Source organism: Mytilus galloprovincialis, chromosome 3 (genome assembly GCF_965363235.1).
Source record: "Mytilus galloprovincialis chromosome 3, xbMytGall1.hap1.1, whole genome shotgun sequence".
Lineage (NCBI taxonomy): Eukaryota > Metazoa > Mollusca > Bivalvia > Mytilida > Mytilidae > Mytilus > Mytilus galloprovincialis.
The window spans coordinates 24184874-24208857 of NC_134840.1; the positions used below are offsets into that span (position 1 = coordinate 24184874).

The window sequence follows — 23984 nt, forward strand, 5'->3', positions numbered from 1 at the left end:
AACGTAAGCCGGGCGTATTAAAACTTATGTACGCTGCAAATACGATTGTAATTTTAGATGCATTCAACCCCTCAAACATATCTGTAATGTGTGCTCTTGTTTCAGAAAAAGGGAGAAGGTTTGGATCCATTAAAACGTTTTATCCCGCTGCAAATGTTTGCACCTGTCCTAAGTCAAGAATCTGATGTACAGTAGTTGTCGTTTGTTTATGTAATATATACGTGTTTCTCGTTTCTCGTTTTGTTTATATAGATTAGTCTGTTTGTTTTCCAGTTTGAATGGTTTTACACTAGTAATTTTGGGGTACTTTATAGCTTGTTGTTCGGTGTGAGCCAAGGATCCGTGTTGAAGGCCGTACTTTAACCTATAATGGTTTACTTTTTAAATTGTTATTTGGATGGAGAGTTGTCTCATTTGCACTCACACCACATCTTCCTATATCTATCAACGAGCTTTTAGTGTGTATTGGGTGTACGAGAAGCGTACTAAAACGTTTTGGGGCGTTTTGGAAATGTATGTTGGTGTATGACTGGTGTTTGTCTAACGTAGATGGAAAGCCCGCTAGGAAGGTAAAAAGTTTCTTGAACGTATTTGAGACGCGTTCAAGTTGTATCTTGTACGTCCTATTATGGGGTATTTGTTACAAACACACCTGCATACGTTTTAGTTAAAGTTGAACGATCTTGAAGCGTATACAACGTGCCCTTAACGTGTCTCAAAATTATCGGTATCGTCTTCAACGCGCATGTAGCGTATGTATGACGTGCTTTAGCGTACAGGTATACGCTAGACGCACACTTGAGCTGGATGAACAATTTTAAGCTGCATAAAAATTTCCTCGAGTTGTAGCGTTCACCATAAAGTATACCTTTGTATTAGACGTACTTCAAACTAATGCAACGCGAGTCTTACGATTGCCTAGCGTTCCTCTGGCCTGCCAGCAACGTATACCGACTTTGTCAATTATCCCTGTACTTTTGATACAAGCCGGTCAATACGCCAATGTGTGACGCCGGCATAAATTATATGGCCTTCCAAATACCGTTTCGATCTCTAAAATCACTGAAGACATATTTATCCAACTCAATCATAGGTTTGAACGTTGTTTTCAATTCAGACTTGTATGTAAATATATTTATATAAACAAGTCTAAATTTATACGTGTGCATGTAAAACAAATTTCGTTGTAGAAGGGTCTAAATACAGCACAAACAACATTTTCTAAAAGACCAAAAAAGTGAAGAAGTATATTTAAACAAAACGCATTAACTAACAGGTTGAACAACTGATGTTCTTTAATCCTGCTGACTGCCATTGGCGATTGCCAAATAAAATTGATCACGAGATGTAACAAAATGGATCTTAATTATATTGCTATATAACTTACTGCAGTCTAAAGCCAGTTTAGGAATTGAAATTTGACACATATCGTTTTGTCCCGCAGAGTCTGCAAATATTTATATAAACAGTGTGAAATATCCATTCAAAGCTAAAATACTATCAAACATAAAATTCAAATACAGTTGCAATGAGTATTTATTTATAAATTACAACCACAAAAAAGCGAAGTTATTTAGAAAAAAAAAATCTAACAGAAAAAGCTATATTACCCAGTTAATTTAAAACAAAAACATACACATACAAAATTTCAAAATGCATAAAAAACAACTCATATTTGAACACAAAGAACAAAGTAACACAAATAAACTTGACACCTTCCCCATTTCCATTCTCTATTTTATATTCAATACCACCAATGGAAATATTCATAAACCTAGAACAGCTGATAGTGTCTTTCCGGTTGAATATCAGGGGAAAATGCATTGGACTTCACTACCTTCATTAATATATTGAAAACATATAATACAAACATTACTATATGGATTGGGGATACTCATACCAGTTACAAAAATACTATTCTGATAGCAAAACAATCCAGATGTCATCCAATAAATGATATCTGAAATGCTACAAGTTGAAGGACACGTTAAAAACTCTGTAAGCTACATGTAAGGTACATCTCTATAGTAATCAACAGAAAAGCAAATAACTAAGTGACAATTAGCTGTTAAAGACCAACTTAGTCACAGTTGGTTCGAAGAGGTTAAAATATAATTTAGAAATTTGAGAAACCTGAAATCAATCCCTAATAAGACACCCTATCTTAAAAAATCTATAAAAGCATTAGAAATTGCTATGAAACATTTATATGACTGATATCTTCAAACTATAAAGAAATATAAATTACATGTATCTATTATAATCAAGGAAAAAAACATTCGTCGATGTATATTCAAACATTATCTGAACGTTACGTACAAAGTATACCAAACTGCAATCCATCTTTGCGAATTGAGTAACGAATGGACTATATTTATGTTGATGAATTGGTCTCATACACATTTCTAGCATTTATGGATTATTTTAGCGCAACTTTTGATTACTGTTAAAATCGGTCTAGTTAAATAGTTCATTTGCTTCTTATTGGCAGGTGTTGATCTAGACCCATCTCAACGATCCTGTACAACGTTTGATTTTCTTAACGCCACACGGTCCTTCATAGTTAGCAAAACAATGAATTTGTTTTTAATCATCTTGATTGGCAAAGGGAAAAGATCCAGTCTCCTCCTCTCAGAATTGACACGTAGTAGTATTTACTGAAACAATTCTTGTTCTGATGGAATGATGTTCTTGAATGATTTATGTAGTATCAAAACATTTGACCCAAAATGAAAATGCTTGTATTTGAAGGAAAATCACAATCATTAAGAGCTATAGCTATTGTTTAGATATTTTTTTACAATCTTTGATATTGTTATCTGTGGGGAAATGTGTTTCTAATACATCCGTATAGCGGAGCTATAAAAAGCAATCTTAGAGGAAAGTAATATTAAATTTTTTTTAACTATAACCTTTTAAAATGTATCAAGTATGATGTACATGTGAATAAAATCAAAATATATACAAAACTGCCTAAGTGTTCCTTCGATGTGGTATTACTATATACATGTTCTATTCCTCTTCATTTAAAAGCGATATGGGTATACCACTTAACCCTTCTATTCTATCGACAAATCCCATTTTTCTATGTACCTGTAAAATCATGAGCAATATTTAATAATGCCTGAATTGTTTTAGGCAAAATGATCTTATGAAAGGATTTTCATACAATTTATTATACCCAGTGTTTACGAAATCTAAAATTTACCACACCTATGCTGTTTATAATAAGGCTTTTATTTGGGTGTAACACCACTAATTAGGGCCCGGCCAGAAAGCACATACCAGAAAGTAGTACATTTTTAACACAAAATAGTTCCTACGCATGATTGTAACTTTTAAAATATGTAGGACATGTAGGTTTGTTTGGCATCAAATGAAAGCTGAAGGACTGGTGATCTTTGAAGTTCACTCTAGGACTTTTAATTTTATTTTTTTTTAAAACTGCACCAAATTTTGAACAGAGGGTATATTTAGTCTGTTTGTCAGATCTGAGGTTCCGGGAACCAGTTCTTTCTTATATGCCATTAAAGGTATGTGGATTTTTTCAGTACAAGACACCATAAAGTGTTGCTTTGACATGTAATTATTGCCACTTTATTTGAACTTAAAATGAAAGAGGTGTGTCTGCTTGAAATGGAGAAATTTACCATAGAAAGCAATGGGACCATGAATTAGTGGTGTACTTCCTTTAAAACAACAAATTACAATGGCTGAATGTAACTGTGATATAGAGGAAATATTGAATGAAATGTATGATCATTCTTTAATCTTAAATAAATGATTAATAAAATACCTTTATGGTATGATCGTTTCAATGGCAATAAGATTCATATAAATGTCATGCATCAAAATGTTTGCATCCATTACCAATTAAATGATAAGTAACATACTTTAACAACACCATTTCAATAATAAAATAATTAACGTTACTTATTGTGACACACACACACACATCAGAATTTGAGATTTCTTGGTCAATCCAAACTTGAACTTAAAAAAGCCTTAAAAATAGATGTTTAAACTTACCATGTAACATGAACCTCCCAAAAGCAACCAGCATGGAAAAAATGAACAAATTATTCCTGGATCATGGCAGATCGGTATCGGTTTAGAATCGTTGTAGATTTGTAAACCCATCCCTGCTAAACCAATTTTCGTATTGCTACACTTATTTTCGTTCTTTCTATCATTTAAGTACCACTCTGCAAAACATTGTCCAAGTTTGATCTGAAAAAATTATCTCAAACAGATAAATATCAAAGGATTTGCGATAAAAAAAAAACTGTCAACTGAAGTTTTCATAGATGATCGAATCAGATAATGTATCAAAAAGATTACCTGACCAACGAGCATAAACAGTCCAAGGCCACCAAATGAATCCGGCGGCAGGCTTCAGCTGGACATTAAACAAAAAATGAAAAATAAAACTCACACACAAGACTTACATAAGTTAGAGGATCCCGACTTTAGACAGGCGCAAACCTTCCCCCTATACCTCTAGCTGATGTGGGATAAACAAACAAACAACAATACGCACAGTAAAACTCAGTTTAACAGACGTCCGAGTCCGATGTTAGAGAAGGTAATAGAAGTATCAAAATGACAATGATCAACATAAATTAACAAAGGATTACTAGCAGTTACTAACATGCCAGATCAAGACCTCAACCAAACTTATCGAATGATTATGTCTTCAGCATATGAAAATTAAGCACAACTCCTCCAATTATGATTTTAGTACCATGCCATCATGGATTATACGAGACAAAAATAACCCGCATTATACCAACAGCTGGTATTAAAATAAATGTTTTTTTTCAATGCAAAGACCCTATAAGAGAATCGATATTAATTCCGAAAAATACCATCTTCGATGATTTGACAACAGTTACTATATTTTCCTTCTGAATAAGTCTGTTTAAAGGTTTGGTTAGCTTTTGAGGTGAACGATTACATTTTTGTTTTTTGTATAGAATATGAACATAAAAGATGGGATGTGAAATACCTGAACGTATGCGATGTCTGCACTACAGGTTGATTTGTATTTACGAATGATATCCGTACATCAATGTTCCGATACCGAAATTAAGTATAGGTTTTTTTAAACTATGTGAAGAAGAAAAGATGATATCAAAGGAGAACGCATAACATGTGATAAGACAAAATACAATAACGGTTCGGACTTGTTCTGTCGTCGAACTCAGAGCCATTACTGAAATTTAAAAAAAAACACATTGGTATATTTAAATTCTCATCCTTAGATACGATTACAACCGAATATGAAAGTATGACAATGAAAAGGGCGTATTGCATTTCCGCTAATTTTTCAAAGTCCCAATGCTACGTTTCCGCAAATTTAAAGTATACGTTTCCGCAATTTGTATTTATTACTTTTCCGGAAAGTTACCTGGTAAATTATAAATAATTGAATATATATTGACTTGAAAAATGTTGCTATGTCCTTATACAGAGGCAGGCGAAAGCAGTTTCCAAAATTACCTAAATGTAGATTAGAAATTCACGAGACATTAAGACAAATAGATTTGAACACTAACAAAATTGAAACTTATTTTAACTTTTAATTAGTCAATAATTTTGATTCGGGAATCGTTATACTTGTTTCACCAAATTGGTATGTCTATGTAATGAAATGACTGATATTTTCATAGATGGCACATTTAAATCCTGTCCGCAATTCTTCTACCAACTCAGTATATTCTCTTGATTGACAACATATTTGTAACTTTCGGAGGACGTGTTTTTCAACAGACTGTCGACATCCCAATGGGAACAAACTGTGCCCCTCTACTTGCCGACTTGTTTCTTTATTATTATGAGGCTGACTTCATGCAGGAACTTCTTAGGAAGAAAGATAAGAAGTTAGCAATATCCTTTAACTCTACTTTCCGCTATAAAGATGACGTTCTTTCACTAAACAATTCAAAATTTGGTGACTATGTGGAACGCATCTATCCCATCGAATTGGAGATAAAGAATACTACAGATACAGTTAAGTCGGCTTCATATCTTGACTTACATCTAGAAATTGACAATTAGTCGGTTGAAAACAAAACTTTACGACAAGTCCAATTGTGAACTTTCCATTTCTAAGTAGCAACATTCCAGTAGCACCTGCATACGGGGTATATATCTCCCTATTGATACGATATTCCCGTGCTTGCATTTCCTATCATGATTTTCTTGATAGAGGGTTACTGCTCACAAGGAAGCTATTAAACCAAGAATTCCAAATGGTGAAGTTAAAATCATCCCTTCGTAAATTTTACGGACGCCATCACGAGTTGGCTGACCGTTATGGAATAACCGTTTCACAAATGATATCGGATATGTTCCTTACGTCGTTACTACAATCCCCTTCCCTTTCATGAATGTGACCTACCGAATTAGACTAGTTACCGGATTTGTAATCACATAAGCAACACGACGGGTGCCACATGTGGAGCAGGATCTGCTTACCCTTCCGGAGCACCTGAGATCACCCCTAGTTTTTGGTGGGCTTCGTGTTGTTTATTCTTTAGTTTTCTATGTTGTGTCATGTGTTCTATTGTTTTTATGTTTGTCTTTTTCATTTTAGCCATGGCGTTGTCAGTTTGTTTTAGATTTATGAGTTTGACTGTCCCTTTGGTATCTTTCGTCCCTCTTTTATTCGATACATGGATGTAAAAATGGTAACTACATTCGTCTTGTATTTGCGTTACTTCCACTTAAATCCGAGGAATGTTACACGAAACTGTTGGATCGGCTTATTGATGTGTGCACTACCCGAAGAATAACTTCCCGAGGTAGTTCATAATGACTTTGAATGTGTAATGCATACTGCTGTTACGAAAACACTAATAGTGCCGAGTCTTTTCATGCCCATTTGAACGAGCAGTTTTACGCTAGCCATCCTAACATTTTTTGTTTGTTTTTATCGATGTGTTATTGAAACTGCAAACAACATCTTACATAAAGATGAGAACTCTAACTGTAAAAACACCCGTTTGAAAATGTGAAAAGGAGAAGATGGACTTCCTTAAGTTCTTGAACAAAATACAAAACTTGTAAACGGTGAATTTACTACTGTGGACTTTATGCGGCGTGTTGGCTACAGATATTCTGCCAAAACCGACATATGAACTCATATCAAGATATTTCTGATTAGTGCTGACTTTTGAAAATACGTTTTCATAGATTTAAATGATGAAGTTTACTTGCATGTTATGATGACCTTTGACTTACTTAATATTTATTTTATATTAAGGCTTTGCTTTCGATCAACAAGTATTCCTCAATTATTTGCGGAAAAGCAATAATTTATTTTTTCCGGAATAGTTACTTTTTTCCGGAAAAGTAAGATATTTATTTGCGGAAACGTAAACTTTTTTTTCCGGAAACGTCATCTTTTTTTTCCGGAAAAGTAATGCCAATTTGCGCAAACGTAAAACGCCGAATGAAAAAATTGTGTTTAGGTGAATGAAGACACGACCGTTACCAGTAGAAATAACAAACACACTGAGAAGTATTATATCTCAAAATACAACATTGAAAACGGAAAAACAAAGCAATATGAACCTTACTTAAAATAGGATAAATAATCGAGTAGTTACTATGATAGGAGGACCTTGTTGGACAACTTTGATAAAGCAAGTTTCAAGTACACAGAAACGATAGTTATATAACAAGATGCTCATGAGAGCCTGATATCGCTCAGTTTCAGACATTTGACTTATTTGTAGATCTTACTTTAACTATTTTGTCATTTACACTTTCTCTCTTTCTATAATAATATTAAAGATAATACATAAACCAAAACTATATCACTTGCCAGGTAGATCTAAACCTGTTAACGACTTTCACCTATCTCAGTTTTGCTCTTACTGCTTCAGTTTTTGAGATGAAAGCCAAAAACTTCGTTTGACCCATATGTCATAGTTTTAGAAACTGCCGCCATGTTTTTAAAGGATTAAAACCCCAAATACAATATATTAACTAGAAACCTTAAGAAACATTTAATTAAGTTTTTAAATATTTGGCAAAGTAGTTGCAGAGAAGGAGATTTTTGAAAAATTAAAAAAAGTCATTTTAAGGGCAACAACTCCTCAAATGGTCAATTGACTTTTTTTATCATGTTGACTTATTTGTAGATCGTACTACTTAGTTGATCATTTATTGCCATTTATTATACTGTCTCTCTATCTATTCTGATATTAACGAAATAACCAAAAACAGTAAAATTTAATAAAAATAAACTATTTCCAACGGTAAACCAACAATGGGTTGTCGAACTCGTCTGATTTTTCTTATAACAGATAGACCATACCCCTCTTTTCACTTTATCTCTCTTTCAGTTTCATTTTTGCTCTAACTGCTGTGATTTTTGAGATATAAGCCAAAAACTGCATTTGACCCCTTTTTTATTTTTAACAATGGCAGCCATGTTATTTATGTATGTGCTTGCCCCAAGTCAGGAGCCTGTAATTCAGTGGTTGTCGTTTGTTTATGTGTTACATATTTTTTTTCGTTCATTTTTTTACATAAATAAGGCCGTTAGTTTTCTCGTTTGAATTGTTTGACATTGTCTTATCGGGGCCTTTTATAGCTGACTATTCGGTATGGGCTTGGTTCATTGTTGAAGACCATACGGTGACCTATATTTGTTAATGTCTGTGTCATTTTGGTCTCTTGTGAACAGTTGTCTCATTGGCTATCATACCACATCTTCTTTTTTATTTGTTGGTTGATGGATCAAAACTTCGGATACAATTTATAAACAAGATACACTAAGGAACTTTCAGTTAAAGTTTGTAGATATTTGGCCCAATAGTTTCAGAGAAGAATATTCTTAAAATAGTTTACGATGACAACAGACGACGACGACGACGGACGTCGAGTGATGGCATAAGCTCCCATGTAGCCTTCAGAGCCCCAGTTAACTAAAAAAAAGTATAAAATTATATCTTTAATGCTTATCAGTGTGTGTATGAGGTTAAGACATTCTTATATGTTAATAATATATTTCCATGTTCACCATTGTCAAATGCTGTTCTTAATTGTTGTGTTAATTGTACTAATACAATTGTACTTGTACAATTTAGTAAACGGAAAGTATGTAATGAAATTAAGAATTAATTAGTTTACCAGAAATAGTGGTGGTAATCCACTATTTTTTTAGAAACCTTTCAAATAATCCCGTATAACTCTTGACTTTTAAGATCAGAAAAAACGTCAAGCCAAGACACAATGCAATTCCATTTAAAATCAAAGAGCTGATATCTCTGACTTGAATTACAATGAAAACAGACTACCCAGACCAAGCCTGTTATGTTGCTTTCGACTGTTTTTTTTCCAAAACATTAATATACCTATTCATGTCTCCATCAAAACAGATTAAACTTAATATAGAAATCTTCTAATGTTGTTGATTCAGATATTCCATACAGTACTTCTCGGCATACTTAACTTGAGGGAAGCGAATATACCAGAAATTGATAAATAGGATTCACTTGAAAGTCACTTAACTTTTTCTGTCGAAAGTGGTTATTCCAGTTTGCTTTTTATAACAAATACTGGCCACCATGATTTTAGTAAAGTGTGCTGAAAGTGTGGATCAAACCAAAATCTCAATAGGGTTAAAACTATTCTGGGACAGTCTGACGTTGTGAAGAGAAGTTAATTCAAAATGTGCAATACGGATCTAAGTCGGAGAAGTATCATTTAATTATTTCGTATTTTTTCCGAAGACAGCAGCACTATTTAGATATGAACGGGAACGTTTTGCAGATGAGCAATTCCGGTTCCTATAACACTTAAGTTGTAAAGTTTTTACCTTCAGGCAGAATTTTTCTCCAGCGTCTAAATGCTTTCTTGCATCTGTCAATAATGGATGCAAAAACTCTTGTATTTCTGGATTCTGTGGATTTATAAGAACAGCAAACCACTCTGTAAAGCGCAAAAGGGAACATGAGTGTTTAAAGAACAATTTTTCAATCGATCCATTTAATGTGATCGCTCCTTATTTGTTTTGATGCAATTTACACCATTTTTATGTTATCATGTTATCAATTATGTTAAACTTTGTTATCAAGGACATTCAACAAGGTTTTCTCTTTGAAAAATCTATATTTCAGTGGTGGTTGTTATCATTTACTGTATTGGTGAATATTGTTCTAGTATTGCTCACATGTAAATCCGGTTTTGTTGAACCTGCAAGTATCTATTAAAAAACAAGAAGATACCAAACGGTTATTGGGAGGGGTAATCAGATATCATTGCAAAATGGAAAAAAAGCAAACATGTCAACAAAATCATATCTTCTACGAAAAATGTCCACAATTATTTACTTCGCTTAAGGATTATGTACCCTTGTGTAGCTTCAATGCTAAACATATGGAAATTTTATAGAAAATCAACAGCCTTTATCCTTGTTCTATCATATTTGGCAATTTGATGACCGATATATATAGGATTATTGCATGCAGTACTAGCATTTATTTACTTAAAACAAGTTTATTAATGTAGTTATTGATTAGAACAAATACAAATATGGACCAAATCAAGTACACCTTTTAGGGTGCGCTCGACTTTTGTGACTCAGCACGAGGTATTTTGGAATTTGCAGGTTATATAGATTTTTTTGCAAAAAATAAACACTAGCACATCATAGAAAAGCAAGTGAGTAATCTATGTTTCAAATTTTATAACAAAAATCTCTGTATTAAAGGCTGTGGATTTTCTATGAAAATCTTGATTTATTTGCCACAAAGTACTCTTTTTCTATTAAATGCAATGCAACAGTAAATAATAATGCTTTGCATCAAGTTTCCCCCTAGTATATGTTCAAAATGGCCTGTCAATTTATTCATTATATCTGTAGTTTTGATACAATTGGTGTTTGAAAAATTCGTACAAAAATGGCTACAGAAGGGTACATAAACCTTAAACGTGTCCGATTTTTTCCTCTCCCAAACGTGTCCGGCAATTGTTATGATCCGAAACAACTTTTAGCACAAATATGTCCATTGTGACGACATAAACGTCTACGAAAAATTCAATGGTGAAGTCGGATTTCTACTATTCCCTGATTTGCTACGTATGAGGTACGGTTGATAGGTAACACAACCGTTAGTGCTGCTTTGGAGCATGATGCATGAGATAAATTATCCACCATGATAAAATAAAACAAATCGAATTGCATATCACCAATAAAATAGCCTAACTTTTTTATTTGTTAACAATTTCATCGTTTCTAGAGCACTCTGTTTGTGATTTAAGAAATAATTCCTTCATGTCATGCACTTTGCCCATTCTAACATGGGTAGGCATTAAATTTGTCGATATTTTACTATGAGCGTTAGTGTGGTGTAAAACATTGTCAAATTTAATGCCTTCTCATGTGTAAATGAGCATAGAGCATAACATGAAGATGTAATGTCGATTCTAATAGGACACGTACTGTATTTCAATCGGTCGAAGCGTTCGCAAATACCTCAGGAATATTTGGCTGTTCACGATCCCTCCTTATTAATTATGTACATTACATTTTCATAATTTATAAGTTTCAAAACTAATAGCAGGGAAAATATATGATGCTTTATTAACAATATTTGATAATTTTTTATGTAAGCAGCTAATATATAATAAGTTACTAGGAAAAAAAGCAAAATGACGATAATGTTAACAGTAAGTTTGTGCGCATGTTTTAAACATATTTTGTGCTAATTAGAACACGGGCTTGTGTAAATAAAAAGTGAGACTTAATGGTGTTTAACGTTCTATAAAGTAACGAATGTTGTTAGTCGGACGATATATTTGACATTCTGTGCCCATTTTGCTTCAATTAGTGAATGGATTCATGGCCTTTAAAAAGCCTCTACACTAATATTCCCTTATTCAATAGTAACATCACTCTTTAAAAATACAATCACATCAGGGGCTGGTATCACAAAGCTATTCTAACACTAACATGTTATGATCCTCTTATGACTATCCTATAACATATCTCAGACCTCGTCTCGAAGATGCCTTATGATGATCTTAGCTAAGATATTATAACCCTGTCGCAAGTTCTTTAAATTTTCAAATATTTTAAAACATGGCTTTATTGAAGCATTCATGTACATGTAATATGTGGTTCCCATAAATTACTAAACGTATTGATTGATATTCCATCATTAGATAATTTTTAAAACTAATATAAAATAGTAGTGTAATATATAGATATAACCTATTATAAATGTACCAATTTACAAAAATTCAGAAACATATTTGGGGGGGGGGGGGGGGAATTATAAAATGATGATCTTTTTTTGTTGTTGGTAAAAGTGATTTGAATTCATTTTGTCACTTCGTTCATTGTTTCTAAACATATATCGATTTTTTTTTTGTTATTGATGAATCATTGTTGAGTTAGTAACAGCAGTAAAGAGATCCTTTGCTAATTAGATAATAGAAAAATAATTTGTTAAGTTAATATAGAAAATAAGTTTAAATTATATAAATAAAAGTATGACCATCATACGACACCTCTCGAGTAGTCCTAACTTTATTACCAACTTTAATATATGTCCTAAGTTGGGACCACATTGTGAAACCCTCTTAGGAATAATGTCATAATACCATCCTAAGACAGCTTCGTGAAACTGGCCCCAAAACTTTTAATAATCTAATCTAGAATTTTCTTTTTGAGCACTTGTAGAATGGGTCTAAGGTTCATGTTACTATTTCGATTGGTTTTTTTCAATTAATGTTTATTAAGAATCACTTTTCATAAAAGTTAACACGTTTGAGCGGGTTTATCTTTGAAATATGGACATAATTAGACGTCTTTTAGCAACTCTTTTGATCTTTAAATATTGTTTTTATTGGTATAAAATTGGTTTTGTTATCAGTAAATTAAAATCAAAGTAATATAATTGTTATATGCATATACATATGCAAATGATTAGTCATGTTTTATGATCATTTAAAACCTTCGGCTACTGAAAAACAGTAATTGGCGCAAAAGGGCTGCTGCCTCAAAATCCAGGGAAGTTTTTAATTTTCTGAAACAAAGTTTATATTACTTTTGTATATCTAGGTCCTACTATGCCTTAATATGTTCCTAGATGCATCAATTTGTCTGTACTCGTAGTAGATTTGGTGGTGTAAAAAAAGCCATATTTTTCAATTCCTTTAGATCAACCTTAATAATGACTAAATCAAAGCAGTCCTTAAAGAAAAATCTCATTAACTAAATATAACATTGATACCGCTAACACATCCAAAAATCAGCTTACTTGAATGCGGTTGGTAAGACCATGTTTTTATCTATGGTTAAATTAACTTTTGAAATTCTTCTAGAACGCGATTATATCTTCTAATTCTATTTGCATATATAGATTTTAAATAAATAACCTAACATAATAATCTTATGTCTAAAACACAATTATTTTAAAACTTTCCTAAATAACAAGACATTCATTTCATTACTAAGACAAATCCATAAATGATATGGCTGAAAAGGAAGTCAAACATTTATATTAAACATTGCTCCGACTATACAAAAAAGAAGATGTGGTAAGATTGCCAATGAGACAACTCTTCACAAGAGATCTAGACCAAACGATAGAGAAAAAATTACAGTAAAAGAAATAAAACATTAATATAATGGAATATGTAGACAGCGTTCTCACAAGCAAAGAAAACCCTAACTGTAAAAATATAGGGGCATACACTAAAAGCACTGAAATCTATTTTTGATTATAACCAATATAATTATCATTTTTACAATATTCTAAGTTTGTAAGAGAATGATAAAACCTTTTTTCATATTAAATACTCACTAACGCTTGTATTTTAACATGAAGAAAGGCATTATCCTTCTATTGCATATACTAATAAAAATACCTATCAATTAAAATGGCCAGTTACATTTTGTTTGTTTTATAATATCCAAAGAAGAACGCATCACAGATAATAAAATTCTTTTCTATGGTAGTTTCGAAATATAAAGTATAACTTAATGGTATTTTTCATACATACCTTCCACCGAAATAATGTTATTGTAAAGAATCCTGAATTCTTCTGTCTGCAGTAGTATAAAACATTTAAACAACATTGGTTTGTGAAGGAGATCTTCTATGACAAGTTGGAGTTGTTCGGTAGTATCTACTTTAAATGTTCTGATAATGAAAAATATAAGCAATAATTTATATTCTAAAAAGGAAAATACCACTTAAAAAAGATGTGAAGGTGACACATTAATGACAGCAATCCCACTGCACAGTTCGCAAGCCAAGCACGAAAGAGCGTACCATGCTCAATTAACATTCATTCCGCTCTTCAATTTTTCAGGTTTTAGTTGTTTACATTTTTATTAGAATGCCTCAATAAACGTGTCTTTGTTATTCTGCTGCAGGTATAAACGATAACGTTTGCACGAAAGGCATAACAATTCAATCAGAGACTAGCTGATTTGAAAAAAAATACTTATACCGTAGTTAGTGGCATCTTAATAACCTTGTAAAATATCATATTTTTGGCACTTTGTATGGCGTTGCTGTGTGACATCTTCATTGATTTAATGGAAAACAAACACATGTGCCGCATATCATAAAAATGATGGACTTTTTAATCTGAATTGTATTGGTCGAGTTTTAGGGATTGCTTTTTCATTATGAAGCCAAATACATTCAAACCTTCTGACTGAGTGAAAGTCCTTAGTTTATGTATCACATAATTTTATGTAAACAGGTAAGTTCGTAAATGATATTGACTCGATGTTACTATTTTAGGAAATGATATTGACTCAAGTGCTACCCCGATTTTGTTTTTTGTTCATTGATTTATGAGTTTTGAACAGCGGTATACTACTGTTGCCTTTATTTACTATTTTTGGAAATGATATTAACTCGATGTTACTATTTTTGGAAATGATATTAACTCGATATTACTATTTTAGGAAATGATATTGACTCGATGTTACTATTTTAGGAAATGATATTAACTCGATATTACTATTTTAGGAAAAAGTAAAATCACAAAAATACTGAACTCAGAGGAAAATCAATTTGGAAAGTCCATAATCACATGGCAAAATCAAAAAACAAAACGCATCAAAAACAAATGGACAAGAACTGTCATATTCCTGACTTGGTACAGGCATTTTCAAATGATATTTACTAGATGTTACTATTTTAGGAAATGATATTGACTCAATGTTACTATTTTGTTATGGACTAATACTATTATGTGTTATATGTTAGTTTTATGTTTGTTTTTCACATATCCCTTTAAAAAAAACGGAAGTTTCAAATGTTTTCATCAGTGTCTCTAATTAGGAACGAAATGTTTTTACGGTCTTACATTTAAAGATATCCGAATAATCAAGTATGATCTGAACATTTACCGATTTTGTTTAAGTCTTTTTCATGACCAATTTTATAATAATAATCCTACTGCCATATTCTCAATAAACCGTTATTTTGAAAAGGCATACAGAAATATACTTTTGGTAATGACATTAGTAAAAGTTTTGACCAAACTATAATCTAATATTTGTATCTCTGTGTAAAAAATGTAAAGTTATAAAAAACAAGATTTGATCAATCAGAGAAATCGCTGCAAAAACATTGGCATATCGAACTAAAAAATGTACCCACTATAAAGATCTAATGAAGAACAGGACACGGACAGTTGTACATTTGTTTATTGATTCGGCTAACCATCAAAATGTCAATTATAAAGGTCAATAACAGGACAACGAGCAATATTTAAATCATTCAAAAGAAAATCTATTCGACGAAAAAATGTTAATCTTTCGGTTATCATATTTCTATGGATTTAATGACAAAACTATGTATATGCTATTTTCGATTAAAACACTAGTCGAAAAGAACACTTTCAACATTACGTTTTCAAACTGATGATTAATTACCTATCTGCTTTACAAGACAAATTTCGAATCATATTCGGGGATGCTATCAGATCATACAAAACTCCTGTATTGTCTACATATGTGTCCCATTTTACAACAGTGCATGGAGATAAGTCTTTAAAAACTGGATAGTTCATTTCGATGTTCAACTTAATATGGATATAAATCAAATCCAACTTGATTTAAAAAGAATGTCAAATTTTGTAAAATGTTTGGAATGTCCAATGAAAATTCCTTAAAGTCCATTCAAACCAGTTTAACCCGATTTTCCAAGTGAGTGCAAAGCCATTATGTTTTGACGCGCTACATTTAAATCAGCGTTTTTTAAAAATACGAACGGTTTTTTAAAAATACTAAGGGTTGACTCAAACTTTACAATTATAAAATGTTTGTTAATAAGCTTCCTTTGTTGTAATGTTTTTGGTATGCTTTGTTGCAATTGAAATGGATCGTATATATTGTTTGATCATATGATAACTATGTTTTCGAGGTCAAGAATATTGCTTGGGAATTTCAAACCTTGATATCGAACGATGGTATAAATGACTAATCATTATATATATAACACGGGAGCTTTTTGAAAAGAGTCCAGTAGGGGAATATGTAACATTCATATGGACCTTCACGATATATATATTATATTGCCACACAGGATATTTTTTGGGAGATAATTTTTAGTAATCAATTACAAAAATGAAACACACACACACACACATACATGTATATATAAGTAAGAAAGACAATTAACATGCACATAATTATATAACTATGAAATAACGATAGTCAGTGAGTTAAACTGGTTTTTTAGTTTCTTCTACATATACATATATATGTATGTTATTTTCTGTAATTGTATCTTACTTTAATATGTAGGATCCTTTACTATAGATAATTTAGCTGAATTACATCTTCATGCCTTATTTATCATCTACTGTAGTACGCCGCTAGATTAAAACTGATGTGGAAAGGTAACACTTGGCCACCGAGAGCTTCATTTTTATGAAACCCAGGTGGTCGTGTGGTCTAGTGGGACGGCTACAGTGCAGGCGATTTGGTGTCACGATATCTCAGTAGCATGGGTTCGAATCCAAACGAGGGAAGAACACAAAATCTGCGAAAGTAAATTAACAGATCTAACATTGTTGGGTTGATGTTTAGACGAATTGTATATACATAATGTACACAGCCGTGTATCACCATCACTGCTGGTGATCCGATGGATAAATCTGTTGTAGAGTTGTCACTTACTCAGACGTACTTATTAATATCATTATTTTCTGTGACTGTATCTTACATTAATTTGTAAAATCCTTTACTATAGATAATTTAGCTGATCTGTAAGAATACCATCTTCATGCCTTTTATATCATGTATTGTAGAACGACGTTAGATAAAAACTGACTTGGAAAGGTAACACCCGGCCTAAATTATCTATATAGATTGGAACCCATGCTACTGAGAACGCCTCAAAAGTGTACCAAAAAACACCAATATTACGAAAAGAAAATAATAAATGTAATTATCTATAAATATTTCGGATAACAGATATCCTTTATCAGTATGATTATGATGTGAAATGAATCATACTAATTTATTCTAATTCAACTATACACAAAGAAAAAGCCCCCAAACGTTTTTTTTCCTTCAAATTAACAAATAATACGATAAGGAAATCCGGAACAAATGGTGGCAAAAAAAAAGTAATGCACTTGTCAGAAGATAACTTTAGCTTTAAGAAAAAACACAACAAATTGCACAAAAATAATGATTTAATGAATAGATTGTCACAAAACAACAAGCCCAGTTTAAACACTAGAACATGTCCATTTTAAGTATGGACCTTCTGAGTTCGTATTGCATGAAACTATTGTCATTTAATTTAGAAAACGTACTTTGTAAGTCTGTAAACGATATCCACAGTTTATTATTCAATTTTAGCTGTAACCACCACATAATAGGATCCAGGCCTCAACCCTGCGCCTCATCCCTCCAGTTAGTCATCGGATTACCTGCTGTGGTATTTGCCACAATTCCCGTGCGATGCTGCCCCCAACTGACATAAATTGTGTACAGGTGGTTCGGCTGCATGTACCTGATGGCTTAACATGTCTTTAAATTGCTCATGACAGGCCATGAAGAGCAGTTACGATGCGGCCTAGCGTTGTCATCCATAAACACAGGTCTTGCAGCTGATGGGTGGTTATCAAATGAGGTACAACTCCTGGCTGAAGAACTTCTCTGATGTTTTGATCACCATTAAGGTTTCCTCATATAGTCACCAAGTCCAATTTTGCAGTCATGGGAGATGCACCTTCATACCTCCACTGAGACTCTATCGTAAAGAACAATTGCTTGGATGTTCCTTGGGGTATGTGCTATACTTGTATGTCTTCAAACTCCAAATCTTCCATCTGTAACAGGCAGACAAAACCGGTTTTCATCTTACCATTGGCTCTTGTGCGATCCTCAAGTTCCAACCACGACGAGCTGATCACCATGCCAAACGCAGTTGTTAATGTCGGTAAGATAACATGGAACGTCTTATTACCTTCTTTGACCTCAGTCCTGTTGATTTAAACATTTTGTAATTTGCATAAGAGGCAAAGTTTGTTCAATTTTTTAAATTTCAAATATGACGTAAGAAAAATAATGAGATATGAACTGGTACATTTCTAAAATTTCAAAGGTGCCGACAGTTAAGATATTACAACAAAGACTGTGAAGAAATACATTCCCAATGAACATCACTGACCGATTTCAACTAGTATAACATTTTATATTTGACGATGGTAAGGTCATTACAACAAAGGCTGCCTATATAAACATCCAAAATAAATAGCAGTTTGATGATGATTAAAACAAATTAATCTTGTAAATGAACGTGGCTGCTTCTGTGACATCCTGCGCAACACCACCTGCACCGTGTTCAGTGCCCTTGACCAACCAACCACATAGGCTACATAACAATATAGCTTTTGGTGGTCGATGTGTATATATATATATATATATATATATATATGAAGCCAAGTTTAGTCATTTATATATATATGTATCCCCATCATTGATGGCGATCCGATGGATACATCTGTTGTAGAGTTGTCACTGACTCAGACGTACTAATTATAATTATTTTCTGTAATTGTATCTTACTTTAATATGTAGGATCCTTTACTATAGATAATTTAGCTGAATTACATCTTCATGCCTTATTTATCATCTACTGTAGTACGCCGCTAGATTAAAACTGACGAGGAAAGGTAACACACGGCCAGTAAAAGCTCGTTTTTTTGTAGAGCCCAGGTGGTCGTGTGGTCTTGCGGGACGGCTGCAGTGCAGGCGATTTTGTGTCACGATATCACAGTAGCATGGGTTCTAATCCCGGCGAGGGAAGAACCAAAAATTTGCGAAAGCAAATTTACAGATCTAACATTGTTGGGTTGATGTTTAGACGAGTTGTATATACATTATGTACACAGCCATGTATCCCCATCATTGATGGCGATCCGATGGATACATCTGTTGTAGAGTTGTCACTGACTCAGACGTACTTATAAATATAATTATTTTCTGTGACTGTATCTTACATTAATTTGTAGGATCCTTTACTATAGATAATTTAGCTGATCTGTAACAATAAAATCTTCATGCCTTATATATAATGTACTGCAGTACGCCGCTAGATTAAAACTGACGAGGAAAGGTAACACACGGCCAGCAAAAGCTCTATTTTTTGTAGAGCCCAGGTGGTCGTGTGGTCTAGCGGGACGGCTGCAGTGCAGGCGATTTTGTGTCACGATATCACAGTAGCATGGGTTCTAATCCCGGCGAGGGAAGAACCAAAAATTTGCGAAAGCAAATTTACAGATCTAACATTGTTGGGTTGATGTTTAGACGAGTTGTATATACATTATGTACACAGCCATGTATCCCCATCATTGATGGCGATCCGATGGATACATCTGTTGTAGAGTTGTCACTGACTCAGACGTACTTATAAATATAATTTTTTTCTGTGACTGTATCTTACATTAATTTGTAGGATCCTTTACTATAGATAATTTAGCTGATCTGTAACAATAACATCTTCATGCCTTATATATCATGTACTGCAAATTTTTGGTTCTTCCCTCGCAGGGATTCGAACCCATGCTACTGTGATATCGTGACACCAAATCGCCTGCACTGCAGACGTCCCGCTAGACCACACGACCACCTGGGCTCTACAAAAAATAGAGCTTTTGCTGGCCGTGTGTTACCTATCCTCGTCAGTTTTAATCTAGCGGCGTACTGCAGTACATGATATATAAGGCATGAATATGTTGACCCAAAAATTTGCGAAAGCAAATTTACAGATCTAACATTGTTGGGTTGATGTTTAGACGAGTTGTATATATCTTAAAATCAACCTAACAATGTTAGATCTGTAAATTTGCTTTCGCAAATGTTTTGTTCTTCCCTCACCGGGATTCGAACCCATGCTACTGAGATATCGTGACACCAAATCGCCTGCACTGCAGCCATCCCGCTAGACCACACGACCACCTGGGTTTCACTAAAATAAAGCTTTCGGTGGACGTGTGTTACCTTACCTCGTCAGTTTTAATCTAGCGTCGTACTACAGTACATAATATATAAGGCATGGAGATGTTATTGTTACAGATCAGCTCAATTATCTATAGTAAATGATCCTACAAATTAATGCAAGATACAGTCACAGAAAATAATTATATTTATAAGTACGTCTGAGTCAGTGACAACTCTACAACAGATTTATCCATCGGATCACCAGCAATGATGGTGATAAATGGCTGTGTACATTATGTTTATACAACCCGTCTTTACATCATATATATATATATATTACACATAGTTTGATTTTTCTTGTTTCTCATTGGTTTATTTGGTCACGTGTTTTCCAATTCATACTATGTATTTATACACTATTTTGCCATATTGACTCGACATTACTATTTCAAAATGGTAACATCGAGTTAATATCATTTCCCAAAATAGTTACATCGAGTTAATATCATTTCCAAAAATAGTAACATCGAATTGATATCATTTCCCAAAACAGTAACATCGAGTCAATAACATTTTCAAACTCACACTTTTCACATATGTAACATATAAATTATAGACTTTCACTAAGTCGATAAGATTTATATGGACCTGTAAGATTATAGTGAACCTCGGACTTCGTCATCGGCCAATATACTAAATAAAATCGGAACAAGTTCATAACTAACGTATTGACCTCGTCAAAAGTCAATAATCGATTTTCAAATTTTGGAGTTCAACGAGCCAAAGCCGCATTTTGAGAAAATCTGTGACATAGCCCCTTTACTGTAACTTGACCTTGAATCACATTTCATCTATTCAACAAGGTCGTTTCTGTGTTTGGAACGACCGAATTTGTGATGAATTTCTTTATACTTTTTAATGAGATTTTTTCAACAGTGAAAGAAAATCTCTATTGTCTTACTATATTTTGTGAAGTGTTCAAAAATAATTATCGTGATGTTTACAAAAAGATTGCTAAATTTTGTAAAATCAAACATAGATATGTGGTTAATTCAACATAACTTGTCTTATATTTATGTTTATATGTTAGTTGTAAGTTTGTTTTTCACATATCCCTTTAAGGGTTTTAAGAAAATTAAAGTTTTACAGAAAAATCTTATGATCTGAAAATTTACCGATTTTGTTCAAGTCTTTGTCATGACCTTTGTATGGACTCTTTATAATTATAATCATTCTTCCTTGTATATCTTTATTTTCAATAAACCGTAATTTAGTCATTTTGAAAAGGCATAGAGAAAAACATATGTACAGTATATACAATTATGAATAAAATGCAATTAGTAGAAGGCATTTCATCAACAAAAAAGGGATGTCTTCAGACTAGATTATGCCTTAAGTACGCACAGATTTATTTATGATTTTCATAAATTTGCATTAGTGAAAGTTTTGAGAAATCTATATCCTGATATTTGTATCCCTGTGGTAGAGAATTGTAAAGTTATAAAACCTTGAAGTTAATGAAAATCTGAGATGTCGCTGCAAACACATTGGCATATCGAACCAACTAAAAATGTGCACACCATAAGAAGCCAACGAAACATGAATTTCAAGGAAAGTGAAATTAAGAATAGGACAAGAAAGGCTTTACCTTTGTTTAATAATTTGGCTAACCAACACAAGGTTGAATATCAAGGTATAGAACAGGGCACCGAACAATGCTTCAAATCATTAAAAAGAAAATCTATTCGGCGAAAAAATGTTAATCTTTCGGTTATCATATTTCTATTGATTTTTAAAATTACAAAACTATGTATATGCTATTTTCAATAAAACACTGGTAGAAAAGAACACTTTCAACATTACGTTTTCAAACTGATAAATAATTACCTATCTTGTTTACAAGTCATATTCCAAATCATATCCGGGGATGCTATCAGATCATACAAAACTCCTGGATTGTCTACATATGTGTCCCATTTTACAACAGTGCATGGAGCTAAGTCTTTTAAAGCTTGATAGTTCATTTCGATGTTCAACTTAATATGGATATAAGTCAAATCCAACTTGATTTAAAAAGAATGTCGAATTTTGTAAAATGTTCGGAATGTACAATGAGAATTCCTCAAAGTCCATTCAAACCAGTTTAACCTGATTTTCCAAGTGAGTGCAATGTCATTATGTTTTGACGCTTTACATTTAAATCAGAGGTTTTTTAAAAATACTAAAAATACTAACGGTTTACTTAAACTTTACAATTATGAAACATTTGTTAATAAGCTTCCTTTGTTGTAATGTTTTTGTTATGCTATGTTGCAATTTAAATGGATCGTATATATTGTTTGATCATTGTATTCGAGGTCAAGAATATTGCTTGGGAATTTCAAACTTTGATATCGAACGATGGTATCAATTACAAATCATTATATATAATATATAACACGGGGCGGTTTGAAAAGTATTTTCAGTTAACCGAAATATGGAGTCAAGTAGGGTAATATGTAACATCATGTGGACCTTCATGATCTATATTATATTGCCACACAGGATATTTTTGGGGATAATTTTTAGTAATCAATTTCAAAAATGAAACACACACACACACACACTTAAAAAGAGCTTAAAATGTACAAAACAACACCAATATTAGAGCATATTTGGGACACGTTAAGCCGTCGGCTACATGCAGTCGAACCACCTGTACTATAGTTGTCGGATTTCCTGCTGTGGTATTTGCCACCATTCCCGGTGCAGTGCTGCTTCCAACTGACGTAATTGTTTTACAGGTGGTTCGACTGCATGTAGCCGACTGCTTAACGTGTCCCAAATATGATTATCGGATTCCAATCCGGTATCATGACAGGCCTAGGAAGAACAGTTACGATGCGGCCTAGCGTTATCATCCATAAACACAGGTATTGCAGCTGATGGGTCGTTATCAAAATAAGGTACAACTACTAGCTAAAGAACTTCTCTGATGAATTTATCACCATTAAGGTTTCCTCGTATAGTCACCAAGTCCAATTTGCAGTCATGATATATGCACCTCCATACAATCACAGAGCTTCAACCGTAAGGGACAATTGCTTGGATGTTCCTTTTAGCTATATGATGTATATGAATGTCTCCAAACTCTCAATCTTCCACCTATAACAGGCAGAAGAAAATATTTTCAAGTTCCAACCACGACGAGCTGATCACCATTCTAAACATCCCAAATAAATAGCAGTTTGATGATGATTAAAACAAATTAATCTTGTAGTTGAACTTGGCTGCTTCTGTGACATCGTGGCGCAACTCCGCTTGCACCGTGTTCAACGCCCTAGACCACTCGACCACCTAGGCTACATAAAATATAGCTTTCTGTAGTCGATGTATATATATATTACATATGGTTTATTTGGTCACGTGTTATATATCATGTTTCTAATATGACGTCCTTATTACGCTTTGTTAACAAAGCCGTGTTCTAATGAGCACAAACAATATGTTTGACACATGCGCACGGACTTACTGTATATATTAACGTTATTTCCTTCGTAAT

At 33.1% G+C, this 23984-nt stretch overlaps 1 protein-coding gene across 1 annotated transcript; it reads right to left on the reverse strand.

Annotated features, from left to right (window-relative positions):
- Positions 1-1518: 1518 nt before the first annotated feature.
- LOC143067474 (uncharacterized) lies at positions 1519-22611 on the reverse strand. The gene is made up of 5 exons (XM_076240774.1): positions 22331-22611; positions 14026-14165; positions 9833-9945; positions 4030-4230; positions 1519-3093 (listed from the first exon to the last, which is right to left on the reverse strand). The coding sequence occupies exons 1-5, from the start codon at positions 22465-22467 to the stop codon at positions 3013-3015; spliced, it is 672 nt and encodes a 223-aa protein (XP_076096889.1). The 5' UTR covers positions 22468-22611; the 3' UTR covers positions 1519-3012.
- Between the last annotated feature and the right edge of the window lie 1373 nt (positions 22612-23984).